The sequence below is a fragment of the Diospyros lotus genome, chromosome 8 (assembly GCF_014633365.1).
Source record: "Diospyros lotus cultivar Yz01 chromosome 8, ASM1463336v1, whole genome shotgun sequence".
NCBI classification, from domain to species: domain Eukaryota; kingdom Viridiplantae; phylum Streptophyta; class Magnoliopsida; order Ericales; family Ebenaceae; genus Diospyros; species Diospyros lotus.
In genome coordinates, this window is record NC_068345.1 from 29,126,609 (window position 1) to 29,150,397 (window position 23,789).

A 23,789-nucleotide genomic window follows, 5' to 3' on the forward strand; every position below is an offset into this window, starting at 1 on the left:
GCAGGACCTAGAGGGTCACGATCGACAACCTCGGGCTGCCTTTGGCGCCTGATGGAAGGCCACATGGCAACCATCCATGCATTCTAGATGGCGCTTGATTGTTCCTTCCGTGTTTAGAAATATCGTGCTACATGATTTAATCTCAACCTTTCATCTTGCTTTATGAAGCTCTATCCTAGCCATCCAATACTGCTATTTATCATTCCATCGAAGATCTGGAGCAACATAGTGTATACGCCCGCCATTGACAGAGAAGAAGAGGTAAGGCTGAGGATCAGAGAGAAAAAGAGAGAGAGGAAGGTAAGTGGTACGAGAACCTTCACTTGAGGTAGCCTTGTGGCTTTCCTCGTTTATGATCTATAAAGCTCTGTACATGATTCTATATGTATTTTTCTTTCTAGTTTGATAGTTTATGCCCTAATCTGTATTAGTGATTCTTGGGTAGTTTGGTTATCAAATCAGTACTGAACAGAGTGTTTTTGTGCGAGCTTTCATTATGGATGTAATCTCTATTTTTTGTATAGTGCAATGAACTCTTCTCACTAGAACTCAACATGGACATAGCCCTATTTAGGGTGAACTACAGTAAAATCTCTCATGTCATTTACTTTCCATCATTTTATGCTTGTGTTTGTTGTTTGTGTTTATTTTCAGTACCGATTTTGTCTCTATTGTTGGGTCTAAAAGCTACAGTGGTATCAGTGTGTCTGTGCGCGATTCTGTTGTTTGTGCAACAACATTATAGCATGCCATTGATCAGACAGCTAGCTGCCCCTATATACCAACTCTGCAGTATATATATATATATATATCTAATCATATAGCATTTGAATCAATTTTCATTTCCAACATCACACAGTGGCTTGGGTGGAAATCACCAGCCACGTTGTAAAACACTTCTCATCTCTACTTTCTCCATTCCTTTCTTTGACGGGTAATACTTATACATGTCAACCTTTTCATATGCAACTTTTTAAGGTAAAGTATTTAGGGTTTGGGTAGAAGAAAAGACGGAAAATAAATACATTCTGGTTCTGTTGCTAAACTCATCCCAGTAGTGTTCTATTTGCTACTTCCTTCTCATTGGAGTTGAAATAAATAAGCACAGGGCCCAGCAGTTTAGCTTGAAAAACAACTAGTACAATAATATGTTAAAGACTAAACTGTCACCTGCATTATTAAGTATTAATACAAGGCTCAATGCTTGTAAAGCTATATTTGGGGATGCTAGCTATATACTCCGAAAAGAAAACAACACTTTCTAAATTCATACAAGTCAGTGCACACTACACTACGTTTCCACATTTCTCCAAATAAATTATAACAGAGCAAGCGAGCGAGAGAGAGAGAGAGAGAGAGAGAGAGAGAGAGAGAGATGCAATGGAAACGGACAACGGACAAGAAATAAGTGGGGTTGAAGAGACACAGACCGATCTGATGCGATTGCTATTGTTGTTGTTTGTGTGGGTTTGTGGGTGTGGGTGAGAGAGAGAGAGAGGGCACAAATTTAAACACAAATTTAATTGTGTTTCCCTACGGCTTCTCATCTCCCATCTGCCCGGATTTCCACACACAACATACCCCATCTTCTATTTTCCCTTCCTTTCGGTCCCCCTCCTGCCCCACCAATACCCCCTGGATTACTATGTAACAGAAGCCGTGTGCGAGTTTTCTTGCTTTGTAAGAGTTGGAAAGATAGTTTTTGTATAGAGTGATTGTCCTTATTAAAAATTTTCTCCTTTTATTTTATATTATGATCCTTTTAATCCTTGACCAATATTTGCCTGCAGAAACAATGCAGTTTTGCAATATGGAAGACACATAGAATAGCATAGCAATTGTAAAATCATGTAATGTATGATGAATGAATATCTTTCAAGACTACAGGGCCCCTTGATCATTACTAAGGACCCAACTAAGGCCCAACACAAACCATACCCATGTGAGTTGATTTGTTGATCATATACCACATTAATTTGACATCCTCCCTTGTAGCTTTCGAAGAAATATCTTGGGATAAATTAAAATATACTTTTTTTCTATTTTAAATAACAAGTATAAGTGATGGAATGTCATAAAGACAATTTTGAATAGTTAAGAATAATCATCGCCAAAAATCTTAATTCAACTAATTTGCGGTTAGCTAACAATTATCTCTCACAACTCTCCTGCTGAGGTTGAAATCAGCCGTAATAAGGAAAAATACATTAATTAGTACTAAAAATATTGAAGGGACTACTTAACACACAAATTAAATTTAATTTGAAATAAGAATTTATGTACATAAAGACAAAGTTGGAGTTGTGGGGTAAATTGGAGGGTGCATTCTACGGCATGGCTTATTACTATGTGTGTGGGTGAAATGCCAAGAAGCCCATACATTTCATAAGTAGCTAGGAAAGGAAGGGAACCAAAATTGATTGTCCATCCCATCACGTAATATTCTGTTATTTGTTTTTGTATGCCTGGGTTATGTATAAAAAAAGTAAAGCCACCACTTAAAGACAGAATTTATCCTCATCATAAGGAATGACCCTTTGAGATCAAAAACCTTAATTAAACTAGACATAATCCACCTTCACTAGAATGCGACCCACCATTTCTCATACAAAGTTGGCCATATATGTGTCTTTCTATCCCAACCCAGCAAGAAGATAACATTGTACTATAGACACAATTTTTGTTTAGAACTCTCAAATAAAAATTAATGGCATATATCAATGATATAAGAAGTAGTTGCATGAATGTCATTATCCTAAACATATGTACGTACAGTGGCCAATCATTTGCAAGGGGCTTCACTATGACACAAGACAACTAATCATTAGAGCTTCTTTCATGCTTTATAAAATTCTACCAAAACAATCCACACACGTTTCATCCATCCTCACAAATCAGAGAGAGTAGAGAGAGAGAGAGAGAGAGAGAGAGAGAGAGTAGGGCAAAGTTGAAGAAACATCAGCAGACTCAATTAGCAAATTTTCTCACAGCATTCTGTATTGGAAGCCAACATCAGGACCCCCAGGTTTTTGTGCCTATATATAGCCATCGGCTATCCCACCTTTACCCATCCAAAGCTTAAGAAATTGAACAAAACCGAGCCACCTGCTCATTCTTTTCTAATTTATTTACTTTTCCAAATTTATTATATATATTATCACTAACTTCTCCGTGTTTAGAGTATTCGCAAGAAGATTGGTCGGCTATATGTGTAACGAAAGCTAACCTTCTCCATCCTCATTTGTTTTTTCGAAGAAAACCCATCTCTTAAACCCCAACAAAACCATGAATTGTCCCCCAAGTGTGGATGACGCAGATGATCTTGATGATGAACTCTGCAGGTTGCCTACTTTTTCTGAGGTAAAGAAAACCTGAAGCCATTAATTTGTATTGAACGCTCCAAGGAACAAAGCTAGCAACAAGATCATCTCTTTCGTTTTTTCTTGCTTGTTCTTGATTGGTTTTTCCGCGTATGTGTATAGGCACTGGAAGAGATCAAGGCCATATGGAAGATCTCGGGTCCATCGGCTGCCACTGGTTTACTTCTGTATTCAAGAGCAGTGATCTCCATGATTTTTCTTGGCTATCTTGGCGAGCTTCAACTTGCTGGAGGCTCTCTGTCCATTGGCTTTGCGAACATCACGGGCTACTCTGTAATCTCTGGCATGGCTATGGGCATGGAACCCATTTGCGGACAAGCTTATGGCGCCAACCAATACAAGCTTCTCGGCCGCACTTTGCAAAGAACGGTGCTTCTACTCCTCTCTATTTCCATACCCATCTCTTTCTTGTGGCTGAACATGAAGAAAATCCTCTTACTATGTGGGCAAGACGAAGAAATCTCATCCATGGCGCAAACTTTCATTCTTTTCACCATTCCAGACCTCTTCGTCCTATCCCTACTCCACCCCCTTCGCATCTATTTAAGGACTCAAAGGGTTACATTGCCATTAACCTACTGTACAACCATCGCTGTTCTTCTTCACGTCCCTCTCAATTTGGTTCTTGTAGTGTATCTCAATATGGGAGTCGCTGGAGTGGCCATAGCCATGGTCTGGACAAACCTCATTGTCGTCCTCCTACTGTGTTCATTCATCTTCGTCTCCGGCGTGTACAAGGACTCGTGGGTTTCTCCGACAGTAGAGTGCCTGAGAGGGTGGTGTGCTCTGCTCCGACTGGCAGGGCAGTCTTGCTTCACTGTTTGCCTCGAGTGGTGGTGGTACGAGTTCATGACGCTACTCTGTGGGCGCCTGGCTAAGCCAAAAGCAACCGTTGCTTCGATGGGAATTCTCATCCAATCCACATCCCTGGTCTATGTCTTCCCCTCAGCACTAAGCCAAGGAGTGTCCACCAGAGTCGGCAACGAGCTTGGCGCAAATAGGCCGGCGAAAGCCCGCATTTCGACGATCGTCGCCCTCGCGTGCGCAATGGCAGTGGGTCTGGCCGCTATGGTGTTCACAACCTTGGTGAGGCACGGATGGGGGAGGCTTTTCACCAAGGATGTTGAAATCCTGGAGCTCATCGCCGTGGCGTTGCCTATTGCTGGCCTCTGCGAGCTTGGGAACTGCCCGCAAACCACTGGTTGCGGGGTGCTGAGAGGCAGCGCGAGGCTTTCCATAGGAGCTAAGATCAACTTTGGATCATTCTACTTGGTAGGCATGGCAGTGGCCTTCTTCTTAGGGTTTGTGGCCAAAATGGGATTTGCAGGGCTTTGGCTTGGATTGCTTGCAGCTCAGGCCTCTTGTGCCATTCTCATGCTCTATGTTCTTTGGACAACAGATTGGGTTCTTCAAGCCCAGAGAGCAAGACAGCTGACTCATCAATCTTCTTCGTCTAATTCTTCTTCTTCCTCTTCTTCTCCGCCGCCATTACCCGTATGGTCTGCGCCGGATTCCGCCATTATTTATGATGATCTTTCACATATTCTGCGCTGTAAAAATGATGAGTTGTTGGGGAAGTCGGCTGCGCTGGAGACAGATCCTCTCATATCTACCAATAATAATGTTCAGTGAGTAATTATGAGAGAGTACTTTCTCTATTCAAGAATTGGATAAATATTATTTCATGTGAAAATTAATATATGGGTTCAGTACAATTAGTACTCCCTTTGTACCGTAGGTAGGAAAGAGGCTGATGATGGCTTCTTAATTAATTGTTCTCTCTCTCTCTCTCTCTCTCTCTCTCTCTCTCTCTCTCTCTCTCTCTCTATATATATATATATATGCCAGTTAAACAAATTCTAAAATATTGTTATATATATTTATAAACATTTTAATATATAAATTTTAACTATCAGAATAATGTCGTCAAAACCCGGTGTAAATATTTATAATTGTTTAACTAGCTTGCAATTAACACCTGTTACCCAAAATTCTATAAAAATATGAACAGCTGTGTCAAACGGTGGGACAGAGAGAGAGAGAGAGGAGCGGCCGGCCGGGGAGGGGGGGGGGGGGGGGGGGGCGGGGGGGGAGGGGGGGGCCGGCCTGCAGCTAGTAACTGAAGAAACAAAATCGCAGAGAGAGAGAGAGAGGGGAGCAAGTGGGGTGGGGGCCTGCAGCTAGCTAGTAACTGAAAGAAACAAAAATGGCAGAGTGAGAGAGGAGCAGGTGGGGGTGGGGGCCTGCAGCTAGTAACTGAAGAAACAAAATCCAGCCATTATTGCCTGTGTCTGCTTCTCAGACGACAAAAACGGAGCAGCGCCTCTGCATCTGAACTTTCGACCAGTCCCACCGCCAACGCCACCGCCACAGCAAAAACCAACAAAGTTGATTTCAGAAGAAACAGACAGCATGCACACATATGCGTTCGTGTGTGTATACCACAACACACACACAACTGCTGCTTACTACTTCATCACACGTCACATCCATTCTTGTTAACTAGCCAGCTTTTAATTTCTTTATTCTTCTTCTTCTTCTTCTTCTTCTTCTTCTTCTTCTTCTTCTAATTTTATTTCATATTAATTAAAGTAATCTCCCATATATATAATATATATGTATATGTATATATAATCTCCCATCCCATGCATGACTTTGCTTCGGGCCTCTCTCTAGGTCTACCCAGAACCAATTAGTGAAGATAATATATTCTGTCTTTACACAATCCATCTTCCGGCTGCTGGTGTGCCTAATTTCAGGTATTGTTCACCTCCAAACAGTGGTGGAGCCACATATGTTTGTTTGAGCGTGGGTAATTGTTTCGCCGGTCAATTTTTAAAATTATATTCTTGGCCCTTTCATATATATTGGACACACAACTTATTATCTTCTCAAACATTTACTCCCTTAAAATAAATAAAAAATCCAAAACAATTAAATAATATCAATTAAGATGAGAGAGAGAATGGAAAAAAAAAAAAGGGGAGGAGAGAGAAAATAGATACTGTTTGGATAGAAAAAGCAAGAAAAAGAAGTTTTTTAATTAATAATATTATTGAGTTAAGATAGAGATGAACAGTAGTGATGTGTCAATTTATATAAAAGTAAAAATATTTAATTAGCATTACACATCTATATAAGACTGTCACATTACTACTGCTCATCTCTACTGAATATTAATAAAATTATTCCTTTTCACTAATTTGGAAAGACAAAGAGGCGAATTTTAGTATGTTATAAAAAAAAATTAATATACAAACTTAAAATTTTTACCCCATATCTTAACTCTACCACTGCCTCCAAATGCTCTTTAGTTCTTTTCTTATACCCTCTATCTCTCTCTCTCTCTCTCTCTCCTCTCTCTCTCTCTCACATATACATAGAGAGAGAGAGAGCAAGTCATTCATGGAAGCTGCACTCAAAGCTTTAACAATAATCTTATCTACCCACAGGCAAGTATATATGCTCATGCCCTAATCTCTTGATCTTGCATCTAATTGATCTTAGATACTCTCCAGCTCCTTATTTTATTTTTTATTATATTATAAATAATTCATTCTCTATTCTTTTTTTATCTCAAAAATTATGTTTCCTTTAATAACAATTTCTATTATATTCTCTATTTCATTTATTTATTAATAAATTTTATTTTTATTTTTTTTACCTTACCTATAATTTTCACTACTAAAAAATTTTTATTTTATAATTTAATAATAAATATTATTGTATTAAATTTTAATATTATTTAATATATTTTTAAAATCAATTTACCAATATTTTTTAAATAAAATTATTTAAGAAATTTTTTTGAAATAATTATATACATAATAATAAATTTAAAATTGTAATATGTTAAAAATAAAATTTCAACAACCATATTTCAATGGCTATATTTCAACGGTCATATTCCAACAACTATATTCCAACAATTACAATAAATGATACATATGGTCAAAAAAAATTACAACCCACAAATCTAAAACACCAACTTCTACATTATCATCACCAATCTTCAATAATCTCAAATTAGCCACTATGTCCAACAACATTTGTATGTTCCTTCAAATGATCTATGAAGAACTTGAAGATGAGCAGGCTATTGTTACAGCTTTAGTCGAACATTATTTTTAGTCTATGAATCACGACTCTGTATCACATTAGAGTGGATTGTTGATGAACCACTCTGTCATCAATAGCAATAGAGTTGAAAATTACGAAAGGTTTTATTGTGATTGTTTTGTTGATTCCCTTACATATCTACCACAATTATATTAAGTAGAAGGTTTCATATGTGTCGATCATTATTTCTACGAATTCAAGTAGCAATTAAATCACATGATCAATACTTTGTTCAAAGATTTGATACCATAAGAGTTCCTAGATTATTATCACCGCAAAATATTATAGCTGCATGAAAGATGCTCGCATATAGATCGCATGCAGATATTATGGATGAATAGTGAAAGTACAACAATAAAGAGTTTTAAGAGGTTCGTGAAAGTAGTATTTGAAGTATTTAACGAACAATATTTGAGATGGCCAAATAGTATTGATATTGCAAGGTTGATTACAGTGGCTGAACAGTGTAGGTTTCTAGGAGTGTAAGGCAGCATTATTTGTATGCATTAGAAGTGGAGAAATTGCCTAGTTGCATGGCATAGAATGTATACAAGTCATGTCCGTGAATCAACTATTATTTTCGAAGCAATATCTTCTTATGATTTGTGAATATGGCATGCCTTTTTTGGATTATTAGGATCATTAAACACTATTAATAATGTATTAGATAGATCTCATATATTCTCAAAATTGGCAGAAGATCGCGGTTTTGAAGTAAAATACATTATCAATGGACATGAATATACTATGGGATATTATCTTACAGATAGTATATATCCCTCAAATGAGCATTTGGAATCTTACAATCACAATTTGCAATAGTACGTGGATCGTCACGTTTTTGGGGTGTTGAAACACTCAAAGATATACTGATGGTATGTATAATATTGCATAATATTATAGTTGAAGATGAACATGATACAATTCTTGAAGATATGAATTTCAACTATGATACAGTTGTTAGCACTCCAAACAATTGAATTTTAGTCTCGTAATTTGCACAAATGAAATTGTGGAGTTTATATAGGTTCACCATCAAATTCGAGATAAACTCAAATTCAACTCCAAAATGATATTGTGGAGCATTTGTGGAAATTGTACAATCGAATTAAAATAAATTAATGTAATTGCTTTCTATTATATTAGACAAAAATGATCAGTCCCAAGTCAACGCTCATAAGAAATAGCTATTAATCCCATCAAATACTAGGAAGGTCTTTGTTTGCATATATTTTTTCTCAAATTAAATCCTTTGATACTTCAAAACACAACCTAATTTATTATTATTCTTGTTTATCAAGAAAAAAAAAATCATGATGCTTAAACTTTTGGATTTTTTTTCAAATACACAAATCAATAATCAAATACACAATTAATAATCAAATACACAAATATACAATATCAATCATAAAATACACAAATTAATAAATGATTCTCCAAAATCAAATACACAAACCCTATCAATGTCGAAGATGCCACCATGACTCTTCACTTTCTACCATTGCATCTATTCACTGTCCCTCGTGTCTGCTTGTCAACATTGTTGCATCTGTTTACCATCTATCGCGTCGACTTGTCGTCGTTGCCACATCTATTCACCTTTCATTGCTGACTCTTTATCTTCTCCAGCCACGGGCCTTTCTAATCGTCAAATTCAACCACCTGGATCCTTCGTCTCCAAATCGGCTGCAACTGCAAGCCTCTTCTGACGAAAAATCAGTTGCAACCAATGATGGCGACAACTACAGGATGACTATTGTGGAGGCACCGGCTCTTGAGATAGCCATTATGGGGAGAGATGACAAGGGTTGTTTGGACAATCTGGATCGCCAAGCCAAGTGAGACGATGGTGGATTATTATCAATTTGACGAGAGAATTTTGCAATGGCAAGCAGCGTTGCACTTGATAAAATGAATTATCTCCCTAAAAAATTGACTTGTTGAGGGGAGTTACGAGCCGTTGGAGCTAGCCTTAGGGTGTAGATATATAGATGACGAGGGCAGAAAACAACAGGGAATTAATTTGTTAGCCTGTCTCGGGGTGATATTGAAGACTATATGTGTATATTTATATGTAGTATGTATATATGTATGACACCAATATATTAATATATTAAAGGTATGGAGAGGTGGGTATTGAGTGAGTTCCAAGGTAGCCGTGAGGGTCCACGAGGGGGTGATGATATGAGCAGCAGGAAGGAAGGAAGCAAGGGCGGGCCGGAGAAGAAGATAGTATTTGGCACTGACATCAATAATTGTTGATGGTCCAAACTCACAAGAGATTGATAATAATAAACTAGTCCTCGTTTGTTGCGCTACTTGAGGTGCATATCACTCCATTGAATTGAATTGAATTGAATTGGAGTACCTCCTAGTACACACAGAGAGACAGAGAGAGAGAGACTATGATGTAACATGTCTTACCTTACATGCTAGAAATTTTTTAGAGGGTGTCCGCCCAACTTTGGTACTCATGTCCTGCAAGCTAGAGGAATCCATGAAACCGCTGTAGCTCTAGCTCTGGATAGTTTTTTTTTTTTTTTTTTTTTTTTTTTTTTTGGGGGGGGGGGGGGGGGGTGTTGTATCCAAGCAAAACGATAATAACAAATAATAATAATAGTAGGTATACATGAATATGGTAAGATGTATTTTACTTATTCCCTAATCTAGATTTTCTAAATAATTAAAGGGGTATTTTATTTTTCTTTTTATTTACACTTACTAACTTTTTTTTTTCGTATCTCATAATTTTTAAGGAATCTCAATATGGGAGTCTAATTTCTTAAATATATCATCTTTCAATCCTCTTCACGGATGATTTCTTTACGATAAATTTTTAAAATAATAAGAAAAGGAAATCCAAGAAATTAATCCATCGTCTAGCAAATGATTGTAAGTTTGAATGGAATAAATTCAAAAAGCATATGTGGTCAGCCAAGTCCATTAAGCAACATGAGTACTGTCCCTTTCTTAAATGTCACACTGAAAGAATTCATTAGATGGTCAATGATACGAATGTAGAAACTTTTTACAAAATGATGGTGTTTCCTTTGCGGATCTCATCAGGTTAAGTGCATGTGTTTGAAGTTTTATTGTGTTTTTAATTTTAGAATTAACCTTTGATTCTATATATTAATAGTAGAACGCACGTTAATATGACTTGAATTAAAAACACGTTAAAGGTTTGATTCTTTTTCTTTTCTTCAATAATTTACCCAAAATTTTAGAAGGGATTTGCGATTAATTTCCAAAACAAAATGTGATTAAATATATCACCAGAAACAAAAAGAATGTAAAGTGGAAATAATACAAAAATTGCAATTAATTATATATGAGAGCGCAGACAAGAGAAGAGAAGAGAAACACCCAAAACTGCAATGGCTTATATTTCTATTAATTATATATAATTAATGATGAGATGTCAAGATCAATCTCCCATTGGTTAGAAGAAGAAGCTACCATAGTGATAGTTTTGTCTTCAAACAGCTGGCAGAACTAAGAAATTAAAAATAATACTGAAGAGCGAATCATGGATGAGATGGAGTGCGCCCCCCCCCCCCCCCCCCCCCCCCCCCCCCACACACACACACACACGACACTGTAACGTACGTAGAAAAACTTAATTTTTATCCTCTCATAGTCTGAATTAATTATTGATTATAAGTATATGAATAGCTAAGTTTCTGCATTGCATTACATTGCATGCTAGCTACCCTCTTATGTATTTATATCCTCTTCCCTTTCAATATTGAACTTTTATCCCGAACGTCCAAGCTATATATATATATATATATATATATCTACATTCAGGATTGCTTTCACTTGCACACCGCTAGCTAGCTAGCTAGATACCCATCCATCATCTTCACTGTATATAGATATATTATATACTAATATAGATTGCTAACTGCCTACTTATCTATCAAATGACAATTAAATGGAGAAGACCAATCGATCCATGGTCTTTGGGTGTGTGCATGGTTTTTACAGTTTCACTACTAAGATGTGCTAACCTAGCTAGAACGATAGTGAAGAAGAAGAAGAAGAGGATAGCATGGATTCACAATAGGATAATTTTACTTTTCAAAGATACCAATCGTGTGGTATATATCAGAGCAAAGAAGAGTGGATTGGAGCAATAGAGCCATTTGGCATTCGATCCCGAGGGAGTCCAATTAATTAATTAAGATCCTAGTTTTATCATGCATGCATGGGCCATCACTAGCTAGTTGTAGCACAGGCACTCAGCCAAAACGCGCCTGGTCCACGACTTCTTCTCTTTATCTGTTTTTGTTTTTTTTTTTTTTTTTTTTTTTTTCCTTTTCTAGTGGGGCTTGGGCACCACTTACAGGAAACAATGCTTGTCTCTCTCTCTCTCTCTCTCTCTCTCTCTCTCTCTCTCTCTCTCTCTCTCTATGCTAAGCTTTAATAGGGGAATGGTGGTTTGACAATTTTAAGGCCATTCTTGTCCGGTCCGAACTTCATCATTTGCAACTTCTCCCAATGAATTGTCTCCAAAACAGAAAGAAAAGAACAAAAAAACAAAGAAAGAATGAGCCCACCATATGGCGCATGCACTTGGTTGTGTTTTCTTATCACTCAGGCTCAGGTAATGCCATATTACTTTGTTATTGCACACGGTCAATTTTCAAACTGCCACAAGAAGTGGTTTGCTTTTATTTCTCTCTCCACCACCACAAAAAGAGTGGAAGCTGAGAGAGAGAGAGAGACAAGGGATATGAGCCCTATCTTTCTTTATATGCAGAACACGTGGATCGGAGGATTATTGACTTTAGAAAATAAATACTTGTATTATTATGTGGCTTGCTAATTAAGTTGAATGAAAAACCCTGATTGATTGCATATACATACATACATATACATATAAATATTAATTGAGGGAATGAAAGCAATTGATGTATACAACTCATCAAACTTGTTCATTAGTGGGTTTGCCACCAGAGCTGGCTAGCTCTGACTAGATTCTTATTCTTCTTCTTCTTCTTTGGTTTTTAATGGTTTTGACTGTCTGGATCAGTCGGTTTTCAGGTTGCTTGCTTTCCCCATCCATCCATCCATCTGCCTTGGTCCAACAAGCCATGAATGCCATATGATGCGAGCCAAGTTTCCTCAAAACTGCAATCATTGGACTATACGAAATTATGGTTTAGTTCCTCACGGCTATAACAATCTTTCACAATAAAAGGTTGATATAAGTTCACAAGATTAAATAATACACTCCAGACCTCCCTTAATAGACTGTCAATGAAAAATTAAGTCATAACACCAAAATATACAGTAAATTTGCTACAAGACATTTGATATATAGCAAAACAAGTTTGGCTTAATTTAGCTTAGACGGAACCATCATCTTGACAATGGGGCAAAACGTGTGGTAGGAAAAGTGCCATCCTCTATAGGTACATATAATATGCATCTCCAACAATGTAAAACAATAAGAGAAGTCTGAAGGGTAATAAGACAGACCTAAAGTGGCAATTCTGGAGCAGTAACAACACCAAATTGGTCTTCTCTCTCTCTCTCTCTCTCTCTCTCTCCCCTCCATATTTAGTAAAGATAACCTCATACACTCTACCAACAACATTTCACATTAAACGATGGTGTTTTTAATATGTTTACTTTGACTGAGGAGATAAACAAGGAACAGTAGTAATACAAGGCAACTCTTCCCAGTCCAAAATGGCATCCTCTGAAACACCAAACGCAGTCCCAAACCATAAAGTTTGGGATTAGTACATAAGCATGCAGATTGATTTGGACTTCAAAAAATGCTATATATGTGGGTGGATGGCATTGCTTTTGTTCGTATGGGGAAGGTGGGAAAAAGGAAGCCGAAGGTCAGACCATAACAATTTTGCTCCTTTCCTTTCCTTTTGGATGTTGAGACACAACAACCTTGACTAAGAACAAATGCAGCAACTGATACAATGCTTGAACAAAATCACATATCAAATCCACCATATAGAAATTTTTTGGCTAAAGCTATACCTACCCAAGATGGAAAATTTTTATTATACATGTACAGAACTATTCCAGTTTGACAATCAAAACTAAACTAAATTTGGAAGAAAAATAAAAAGCACGAGAGAGAGAAATTTCTGTTGTCCATGCCGAGAGCAGCAGCTTTCTTGCGGTGAAATCCTTTTGTCAATCTTCTCCTTTTAGTCTCACGACCCAGTTTATAAGTTATATTCCCCTTCCTGTGATTGGCAGTTCAGATTAAGTGATCAGTTGGCATATAAAAGTCACCTACAAATATATTGCTTTTGCCTATGGAAGAAAGGAGGCCGAAGAAGTCACGAACAGCATTGAGTGATGCGACATGGTGGCGGCTAAGAAATCATGTTAGTGTTGCACCATGAACAGAAGAACTTGTTTCTGAAGCGTGCAAGGCAGATGGCACCCGCGATTCTTGCATCTGTGATTCATTTGCAAGGCCAAGAAGTACAAGCACCGATCTGCACAAGTACAACCCTGATAAATCCATAGAGTTCAAAGACACAGAGTGGAGTTCACCAGATCACTACATTCGAATACGAGCACATCCAAGTTGGTCATAACAACAAAAAAAACAAAAAAACAATCAACACCCCCCACCCAGATAGGAACTTTATATGTTGGCATGCTGGAGAAGTAACGTTCTCATATGGATCCTGTGATTTCATGGAATGGAACGGGGCAGGAATAATATAGATTGTAGCGACTCAAATCAGGACCCAAAATCCAATTGCCTAGGTTTTATTTGTCACAAAAGGAGGGGGGGTGTTGGAGAAAATAAAGGAAAAGAAGGTGTTTGGCAACACTTTCTAAAATTCAAGTCTATACACACTACACTTCCACATTTCTCCAAATAAATTAACAGGAAGTTTAGATATGGCCTTCTCATAAGCAAGAATCTAAAAATTGTGCCTAAGAGACCATACAATACATTTACAATCGCCCATAAGATTACAAATATAGAATACCAAATTCCTTTTTGACACAGGATGATTGATTGACCAAGTAAATGAAAACTGTACCTAGGTAGAGAAGTTCTTATAGGTCGTTGGCTGGCATAAGCAGCAAGTGGACCTCTAAGGCTTGCATACTTGTTGAGAGCACTTTCAAGCTGCGGTGGAGGTAGCTGCAAGAAACAAGTAGGCAGAAAAGTTCAAATTTTGAAAAAACAAAGAAATGTAAAGCACGCAAGAACAGAGCATTATACCTGTAATAATACATGAAAAGAGTGTGGCTGTGTTTGAGAGACACATTTTAGGAACCCAACCCATAACTTTGGCATTCTCCAAATCTTCTTCCAAAAGAGACAATTGAAATTCAGTGAACTGGCAAAAAGTAACGACTACATGGAAAAGCCTAACGTCAATTTTTTCTGTTGAAAAAGAGCTATCAGACTCAGTGAATATACCTGTTTACTCACGAGCTTGGAAAGTATTTCCATCACAAAATCAACCTAGTTAAGCAACAAGCATAACTGTCACAAAATAATCGTAAACAGACTCACAAAATGAGATCTTCAATACATTGCGAGCCTTGACCAATGTATTATGCAAAACAAGATGCCCATAAACCCAAAGCCACAAGTGATCAAGATTAACAATTTTTGGACAAAATAAATTTGTAAGGGCATTTTATTTTGAAAATTCTGGCTGAAGTTGGCAATGCACTAGCCTTCATGTGTTCTCAACATGACTATCAAAGCTATTCCGTAATTTTAACTCTAGCTTTTCCAGTAAAATATCTTTTAGTCTTCAAAATTAATATTGGATCAATTCTAGCATGCCATTGATCAGACAGCTACCCCTATATTTTAACTCTGCAGTGTATTTATCTAATAACATGTTCTAGAATCAATTTTCATCCAACATCACACAGTGGTTTGGTGGCAATAGCCATGATGTAAAACATCTCTCAACTTTCTCTATTCCTTTTTTATTCCCCTTGGTGGAATATAACATCACATTGGAAAAGATTTATGTCAATCATTTTAGACGCAACTTTGGGCCGAAGGCTTGGCTAGAAGAAAACACATGAAATAAATACATTCTGATTCTGTTACTAGACTCATACCCATAGTGTTCTATTTGCTACTTCCTTCTCATTGGAGTTCAAATAAGCACAGGGCCTATCAGTTCAGCTTGAAAAACAAGTACAAGTGAGAAGCAGAAAAAACAGGGCCCAAAATGAACAATATGTTAAAAGAGTAAACTATCATCTGCATTGAGTACTAATACAAGACTCAAAGCTCATAAAACTATATTTGGGGATCCTATATACTACTCCGAGTGAGTTCAGTATAATTATAAGCAACTCATAAAATCACTCTATCAACCAATGCAGTAGCTACAGTTACTGTATTCCAAGTTATTCAAATTAAAAAATGATTTCAATCACCAAAGAGTTATATTACCAGTGCAGGGAAAGCGTCAATTGCTTGAATTACTGTTCTCATGAAGAGTAGGGGTAAAGGGGTTTGGTCAACCTGAAAAATTAAATAATTAAATCAAAAAATCACTAGACTTAACATCCACAAAATTACAAGTGGCACAAGGACAAATTTTGCATACCATCTGGTTCAAGGCCTTCGCCAAAACCTGCTGTGTGAAAACGGTCCGCTGCTCAAAGCAAGCTGAGCAAGCATCTGTAATCTGAAATAAAAATAAAGCAAAATAATATGAGAGATTATTCAATGTCTATTTCACAGACATTTCAGGATTGTGCCCACGTACAAATAATCATAGATGTTCACGGCCACTGCTAAAATAATGCAAATGTGCACCATCTAACTCAGCATTTAATACAGCAAGGAGATGTATTCAATAGTTGAACCCCAAGTAGTCAACGCAAGACTTTGATCTGCTGAATTATTTAGGGTCAAAGATGGCAGACTAAAATATCTGGCGCATCTGAAATTTGCTAATGTATAAGTGCTTCCCAATTTACTTATTAAGATATATTTCCTGATATCACGAAATATGAGGAAACACGCACATCCTACAAGGAATACTGCATATCTCTAGTTATTCCTAGACCCTGCAAAGATGATATTTTGGTTACATTTTTCCTTTCCTCACACGGAGAATGAGACTCCAATCAAATTTTTCAACATACATTCCCTAATCTCCATTTAGTAAGTATACAAGAAGATTGGCAACAACCATAGCCTTCAGTGTAATACTGATATACGTGTTCTTCCACATCATCTTTTGAATGTAAAATTGAAAGCCAAACCTTCCAATATGAATAAACCCATAAGGTTATAGGAAGCTTACCTTTTTAAGTGCAAGTCCATCTTTCTCAGGAGTAATCCCATGGATTGCAACCAAAACTTCTGCTGGTGTCAATGCTGGACCTGTATGTGCTGAACCCTGGGTGAACCAATACAAACATTGAACATTTTCAAATCTGATAAACACCGAATAATAATATCCACAGCTAGAACTTGAAAACAACATTATGCTCAAAAGAAACAATAGAAGAAAAAAGAAGTGTCCCGGTGACAACACTTCGGAATTCATTCTTTGCTTTTAGTTATAAAAATAAAGCAGAAATGCAGTGCATACAAATATGAAACTACAATTGGGAACAAAAATCTGTTCAATAAACAACCATCAATTAGTATCTCCAGAAATATAACTAATAAACAAAATTGAATTTCCCATAAAAATCAAAGTATCATACGCAATAAATGTTTAAAGTGATTGGAAAAATAATTCTAAGTCAAAAGACCTTTCTTCTTCCCAGCAATCACAGTTGTTGAACATGCAGGTTAATTATGTAAATTGATTAAACCACCTACTCAATCCAACATGGATGTTTGGTTTCAGAAGAATATCACAGTAACTGTTTCCATGAAGAGGAGAATGAAGCACCAGCACTGACAGGTACTTCCATCAAGTGCACAAAGATAGAAGCACCAGAGACAGATTGAAAAACAATAATAAGTAAATAAACATTTGTTTGACGACTGCTCAACATATAATGAATGAACAAAAAAGCTTCAAATGTATGCTTGATTACCAATCTTTGTCAAGGACTAAAGAATGACAAAAAGGAAAATGCATAGCATTTTTGATGTGATAACAGCAAAATACCTGTGCATAAAACAAGTATATCCAAACGAAAATCAGAAACAGACAGTTGTAGTAAGTAAATAATAAAGGATTCCTACCTGTAATATGTGAGCAAGTGCTGTCTGAAACTTGTCCAAAGGAAGGTCAACAAGCCGAGGGAAAATGGGTAAAACCTGATATGAAAGAATGATCGAGTTAGAACAGATATTGAAATTTTCACACAGATTTGAGGAGATAAATCAAAAATTAATAAGGAGTCATACATCTTCAGAAGAATATACTACTTAAACATTAAAACATGTCATGGAGAACCATAAACAAGATTTTGTCGACAGATTTTGTGAAAACTTCATAGCAGAGAATGGAGCAGAATTAACCTCAATTTATGTGGATTGACATGTAGATGAGTAGTATGAGATTAAACTATTATACACACACACACACACACTACACAACATGCTGTGAGTAATGTTAAGAGGAGAATTTGGTCTTGGAATTTCCTATATAGGATGAGTGGCTAGGATTAGGTCGAGGAGAGAGAAAAAACAGTTACGTTGGTTGCATATACACATGAAATTCTCATGCATGCCAGTACATGCAGGCCCATACACATTGCAAAGCTTTAGCAAAGTAGGAGGTGGTCATTATGCTTTGAGGAAGCAGCTGCATATGGTTATAAAAGTGGGACGATGTATAGAGAACATGAGATAGGTAGCAGGAAGTGGAACCAAACCAAAATTGTGTGGCCATTACAAGGGATCATTTGTTCGGTGTCTGCAGTCTACATATACTTATACCTATATATACAAATAGCTAAGCATGCAGAAGGAGAAAGAACAAAGACAGATGAACAAGAGAAAGTTGTGGGAAAACCAAATGGGGAATTTGTTGTATTTGTGCTGCTGCCAAGAGCTTTATCACACCATGGGATCTTTTGTAGTAAATTTCTTCACTGGTGTCTTCTGTTGTGGAAAGTATTAGAACTTAGGAGTACGGTTAAGGAGGTGTCATTGTTGCTACGTAAATACTAAATATTATACGTATATGTTCAAGCTGATGAAGACGGGGTGAGAGGATTCATGGAAATCTTTCCTTGCATGGTGGATGAATCTGCGGTGTGCTGTTCATCTCTAGCTGAAGGTTCTGCAGTAACATTATACACACACACACACACACTTCATAACACCCTGCACCTTGGTTGAGGATTAAAAGAAGAATAAGGGTGAAGAAAGGGTCGAGAGTTGACTTACAGTTGACTGTAGGAGAGTTTATGTGCAAGAATGAAGAGTCAACTGTCATTCGACTTTTGATTAATTTATGGATGCAGGCACGTTAAAACTCATACAAGCAGCTAGCTTAAAATCAAATTTGGAAGACTAAATGAAGATATAATTAGTTGCAGTTTGGATATGTTATTAAATGAGAGCATATTATTGTCATGAACCCTTGTTATATTAATTGGAATCATGGATGGGATAATAATGAGGTCTAGTTAACTTGTTTACCATGGATCAAGGGCTTAGAATGAATATCAAGTAGGTTGAATTTGCATAGAGTAAAGGGCTAGAACCAAGATAAAGCCAACTGGAAGAACAACTGAGAGAAAGAAATGGATTATAAAGCACCAAGAAGTCTGAAAGTTGACTGAGGAGGCTAATAGTCAACTGTTAGGTCAATAATCAATGACAGAGCATGGTGAGTAAAAATCAAGGTAAATAAGGTAGGAGCTAAGACATGAAATGTGCACTGTGAGTGAAGCAAAAGAAGAAACAGAAGAGGGAACTTGCATTGCTTGAAAGGGTTGGCAGCAGTGTGAGTTGGACAGGAACAGATTTCAGTGTTGCAGGTATGTTTATGCCTATACATACATTATATACAGAGGATTATAAGCAGAGGGATAAATGCAGCAGAGGACAGAACAGATGGGAGCATTTCTGCTATTGATTAAAATGGGTAATGAGGGAGAAAGAGGACAGGCTACAGTCAGTACCTAGATGCTGGAAGAGAATTGGAGCTGCAGTTGGATGATATAGTTGCATGAGTTTGCTAGTAACAAGATGGAAGTTCCTGTACCAGAGAGGAAGAAGGATGGAAAACAGGTTTCAGTGCTAACGGCAGGAGGACCCTGCAGGGTACAGCAATTGAGGAGAAATTTCAGAAGGAAGCAGCTGCACCTGGTTCCAAAAGGTGAGGAAGAAAGATTGGAACTTTAGCTTGTAGGGGCTGCTGAGAATGGATACTGAGCATAGGAAAGAAAGTTGCAGACCAGGAACCAAGCAAAGAACATTGAATTCCCTGCTGCTATGCGTGCAACAGGCTTAAGAAGGAATTCAAGGAGCCTGATGTCTTGTTGGGATGACACGGTAGCCAAATATTGCAAGAGGAATAATGTGTATGACTGCAATAAAGGCATAAATTCTGGAAATAATGAGCTGGACTGAAAATGAAGATGGGCTTGCAGAAACTGCCTTTGACAACAGCCAGCTGGGTTTAAGGAAAATGGTAAGAAATGCATACACGTGGCTACCATATGCACAGATTACATGTTCACTCATTGCACCACAATTTTTATACTGCACTTTTTATTGCATTATATAGATATTATGCTAGCTACCATATATTTGAGGAAATGCACAACTGTGCTCTTTTTGGTGTGGGCACGGGGCATGTTGCATGTGTTGCACTGCATCTCTTATTGAGCTTCACAACTCAATATGATTATTAGTACCACATGTATATTCAGGTGGAGAAGCAGGTTAGCATGGACTGAGAAACAGAAGACTGCCATCACCTTGTATTTTGGCTTCTTGTGTATGGCCTGGTTAGTACTGAAACCTGCGTCATAGATTATGCCTGTAGTTTGATAGAACTACATGACATTCCATATTATTTGGGTTATTGGATCTTTATGCTATATGGCACAGTAATAACACTATATGTTCCTAACCACATGCCTAGGTATTAGAGAGACTATCCTTCATGCCTACGTGCTCGGGGTAATTTCAGAACGACGAAAAATAAACAAATCTGGGCACCTATTAGGCACCAGTTTGAGACTCCCTTGCGACTTCTAGTAGAAGGGTTGCGGGAGCACACTCCCGTTCAGAAGGAGCCTACTACTGCACATAAATGTTTCACAATGCATGAAAAAACACATCCAATGTCAAAGGCCAACATAAGAAACAGCATATGATATTCCAACTTTACTAGGATATTTCTAAACGAGTACACCTTATTGGAGATCCCACTACTGCCAGTCAGGAAGATCATTCTAGTCAGACTCTGTTTGTGCACTTCTGTAGTATTGAGAAGTAGAATATGTAAGCAAAATTGTTTTCCTGACATGACCGCTGACTCTATATCCACATATATATTCCCAATAAAGCAGTTGAACTTGGGAGGAACTAATTGAAAAAATTTAGTTACCGTACTATTCGACAAAGAAAGCACCAGATGACCAACAATATTTAAAAAACAATAATTATTATGATATTCAAATTATGCATCTGAACATCGATGTACTTAAGGAGTAAAACAAAATCCAGGGACATCCTACAGATGAAGAGGAGCACAATAGAGCTGCGTCTATATTTCAGAGTCTAACAAAAAAGTATTGCAAAGCAGTCAAGATCATCTTTATAACCTCTGGAGCTTTAAAATCTAGTGTTATGTATCCCAAGGAACTGCACAATATTTCCTGAAGCAAACAAGACATACAAGCCAAAGAACTAAAATACAGATACACAAATAATTTAGGTGTCTATGCACAAGGCATCAAATTTGCAGATGGATTCTTGCCCATCCACAGTTGAAAGATTAACCCACATCAGCAATATCCTCATGTTCAAGAAGGAAGAAGAATTGAATTAGACGGAAGGACAAAAAGATTTTAAAAAAAATGGGGCACACCTCAGTTTTGGAAAATGATGATAGCATTGGAATTAGAATTGTAGCATCCTGCGAGAACAATATTCATAATAAGACCAAATAGAAATTCAACTAGTAACGAGAAGAAAGGGATAACCTGAAAAATTTGTTAATAGGAAAAACCTTCATTTTAGTTTCATATAAGTGTTTGACAGTGTCAATTAGATCAGCTGAAGGAGGCGTCCCTTCAGACAATATGCTTAGGACCTTGGAGAAAAGAACGGAATTGGAGTTATGACCAGAAAATTTCAGAACAAAAGTAAAAAGTTCAAATTTCAAATAGAATTTTACATAAAGCAGATATCACTAGAGAAGTATAGCAAAAGAAAACTACCTGCTTCAGAAGATTTTCACTTCCTTGTGGCGGATCAGATATTATACGAAGCAATTCAGAATATGATGACCCCAGGGATCTCGTAAGACTAGGAATGTGACGGTGGATGGCCTGCATTGTCCCGAAGGCTCAGATCAATCCTAGAAGTAGCATGATTCTAAAAACATATTAATAAACAAATAAAAAGTTAGCTGCATGAGCCCTGTTCCTGGTAAACAGTGTTTTCATTCCATTAAAAGGTTCATGGGCCCAATCCAAACCAATGATCCGACTGAATCAACTCTGAATTTCCCACTGCATTCAATCTTTCCAAACAACTATCCAGGAACTAGTATTTTTTTCTAATGGAAACTGTATTTACCAATCATTTAATCTTACAGAGACAAAGTAGGAGGGATCATATTTTCATGACAAAGCATCTGTCTTGGCTTATGCAACACCATAGTGGTGAGAAAAGCTAAACCAGGAAATTATCTCGTAGCCCAGAATAGGCAGTTATACTGACAGAAATTGAACACAAAGTTTATTGCTTCAAGCATTCAATAAATTGACATTTCTTCTGTTTTTTTTTTGGTTTTCAGGTGAATTTTCTTCTTTCTCCTTTCAGCTAAGAAAGCATATGTTTATTCAGAAATACTTCTGAAGGCATATGCTATCCATGTAGAATGGCCAAAAGCCCAGCAACATCTTATATCTCCATAGCCAATCACAGATATCCAGTAACCCTACCTTAGGAAATGTGCTACAACCCATTGATAGGTCTAGTTAGGATCACAGTAGTTCCGAAGAATTTTCATTACAAGTTTTTTTTTTTTTTTTTTTTTTGCGCTAATCAGAAAAGGTAATATGGGGGCAACCAGGGCCAACAACCCTGCCGAGACTGACCATAGCACCCAATATATGGTGAGGAACCAGAACAAGGATAGGAACCATAGTTTTATTCCACAGAAAAGTAATTTTACTTCTTGTTTATCCATCTAGTTTTTGCTTATAAGCCCAATAACAAAGCAACCCAAGGCCAGTTGTCTCAGGAACAACCAGTAAAATGAGATGTATTTTTCACATGTAGAAAGGAGGCTCCTGCAATAAAACATGTGCAGCTTTGCAAAACCAATGACACTTTAATGCAGCCAAAACAGATTTAATTTAAGTACTATGGCTACATAGCACACAATATGTTATAGCATAACCATAGACTACTTGAGCATTCTTTTCATCAACACTAAAATCATATGAGATAATAGGACAAAAAGAAATGAACCTGCTTAACAGCCTTCGGAGCTCGAGTATAATTTTCAAATACAAGTTGAAGTCGTCTAGGATTCTAAAAAAGAAGACAATGAAACAAAAAAAAAAAGGAAAAAATGAGTTCTAACCAGGGAAACAGAAACACTACTTAATCACATTCTTTACATTACCAGTAATGGAGGTTATATCAACCTTTATACATAAAGCAAAAAATAGAGAAACGAGGCGTTGAGCTTCAGAAAATGAAACTGGCGAATCACTTTGCATATCAGATTGTTCACCCTTCAAGTCATTTTCAGATGTTCCAGGCTCTGACAACTGTGAACCACTAATGGATGTTTCCTGTCTTCCTCTCTGAAAGGAATTTGAAGAAACAAATGATGACCAAAAACAGATTGAGAATGAGGGTATTATATGTAGCAAATGCAGTTAAATTCTACAGATAATTCTAAAACTGTTATATCTACTAAGTAATTTTCAATTCCAAGGTTGAAAAAATAGCAGCAAAACAAAAGTCCGGGTAGCATGAAAGAGATTAGCAAATCTCTCTTTACACAGAAAAGTATTGCCATTAGACAGTATATTTGTTATGCACTGCCTATGTGAATTCAATGGTTTTCTTTTAAGAGTGTATTTACTCATTCCTGCATAAACAGGTAAAAACAACCTCACACTGATGCCCAGGGACAA

The 23,789-nt window shown here is 37.1% G+C and overlaps 2 protein-coding genes across 6 annotated transcripts in view; one reads left to right on the forward strand and one right to left on the reverse strand.

Annotated features, from left to right (window-relative positions):
• Window positions 1-5,170, forward strand: part of LOC127807730 (protein DETOXIFICATION 48-like) — a 51,430-nt gene extending 46,260 nt beyond the window's left edge. For 2 of the 3 annotated variants that reach the window (XM_052345779.1, XM_052345780.1), the window contains exons 3-4: window positions 3,256-3,360; window positions 3,483-5,170. In XM_052345779.1, coding sequence (XP_052201739.1) covers window positions 3,286-3,360; window positions 3,483-5,012 — 1,605 coding nt within the window. In that variant the 5' untranslated portion in view covers window positions 3,256-3,285 and the 3' untranslated portion in view covers window positions 5,013-5,170. Of the gene's footprint in view, window positions 1-4; window positions 629-3,255; window positions 3,361-3,482 lie in introns of those variants that run through there. The other variant, XR_008024784.1, reaches the window with a different exon arrangement.
• Window positions 5,171-13,360: 8,190 nt separating this feature from the next.
• The window catches only part of LOC127808772 (uncharacterized), an 82,701-nt gene continuing 72,272 nt past the window's right edge, over window positions 13,361-23,789 (reverse strand). For 2 of the 3 annotated variants that reach the window (XM_052347379.1, XM_052347381.1), the window contains 14 exons: window positions 23,292-23,453; window positions 23,113-23,175; window positions 21,852-21,962; window positions 21,641-21,724; window positions 21,500-21,547; window positions 17,689-17,763; window positions 16,790-16,885; window positions 16,085-16,165; window positions 15,928-15,999; window positions 14,926-14,970; window positions 14,725-14,811; window positions 14,540-14,643; window positions 13,825-13,978; window positions 13,361-13,720 (listed from right to left, as the gene is read on the reverse strand). In XM_052347379.1, coding sequence (XP_052203339.1) covers window positions 13,861-13,978; window positions 14,540-14,643; window positions 14,725-14,811; window positions 14,926-14,970; window positions 15,928-15,999; window positions 16,085-16,165; window positions 16,790-16,885; window positions 17,689-17,763; window positions 21,500-21,547; window positions 21,641-21,724; window positions 21,852-21,962; window positions 23,113-23,175; window positions 23,292-23,453 — 1,146 coding nt within the window. In that variant the 3' untranslated portion in view covers window positions 13,361-13,720; window positions 13,825-13,860. The remainder of the gene's footprint in view (window positions 13,721-13,824; window positions 13,979-14,539; window positions 14,644-14,724; window positions 14,812-14,925; window positions 14,971-15,927; window positions 16,000-16,084; window positions 16,166-16,789; window positions 16,886-17,688; window positions 17,764-21,499; window positions 21,548-21,640; window positions 21,725-21,851; window positions 21,963-23,112; window positions 23,176-23,291; window positions 23,454-23,789) is intronic. The other variant, XM_052347380.1, reaches the window with a different exon arrangement.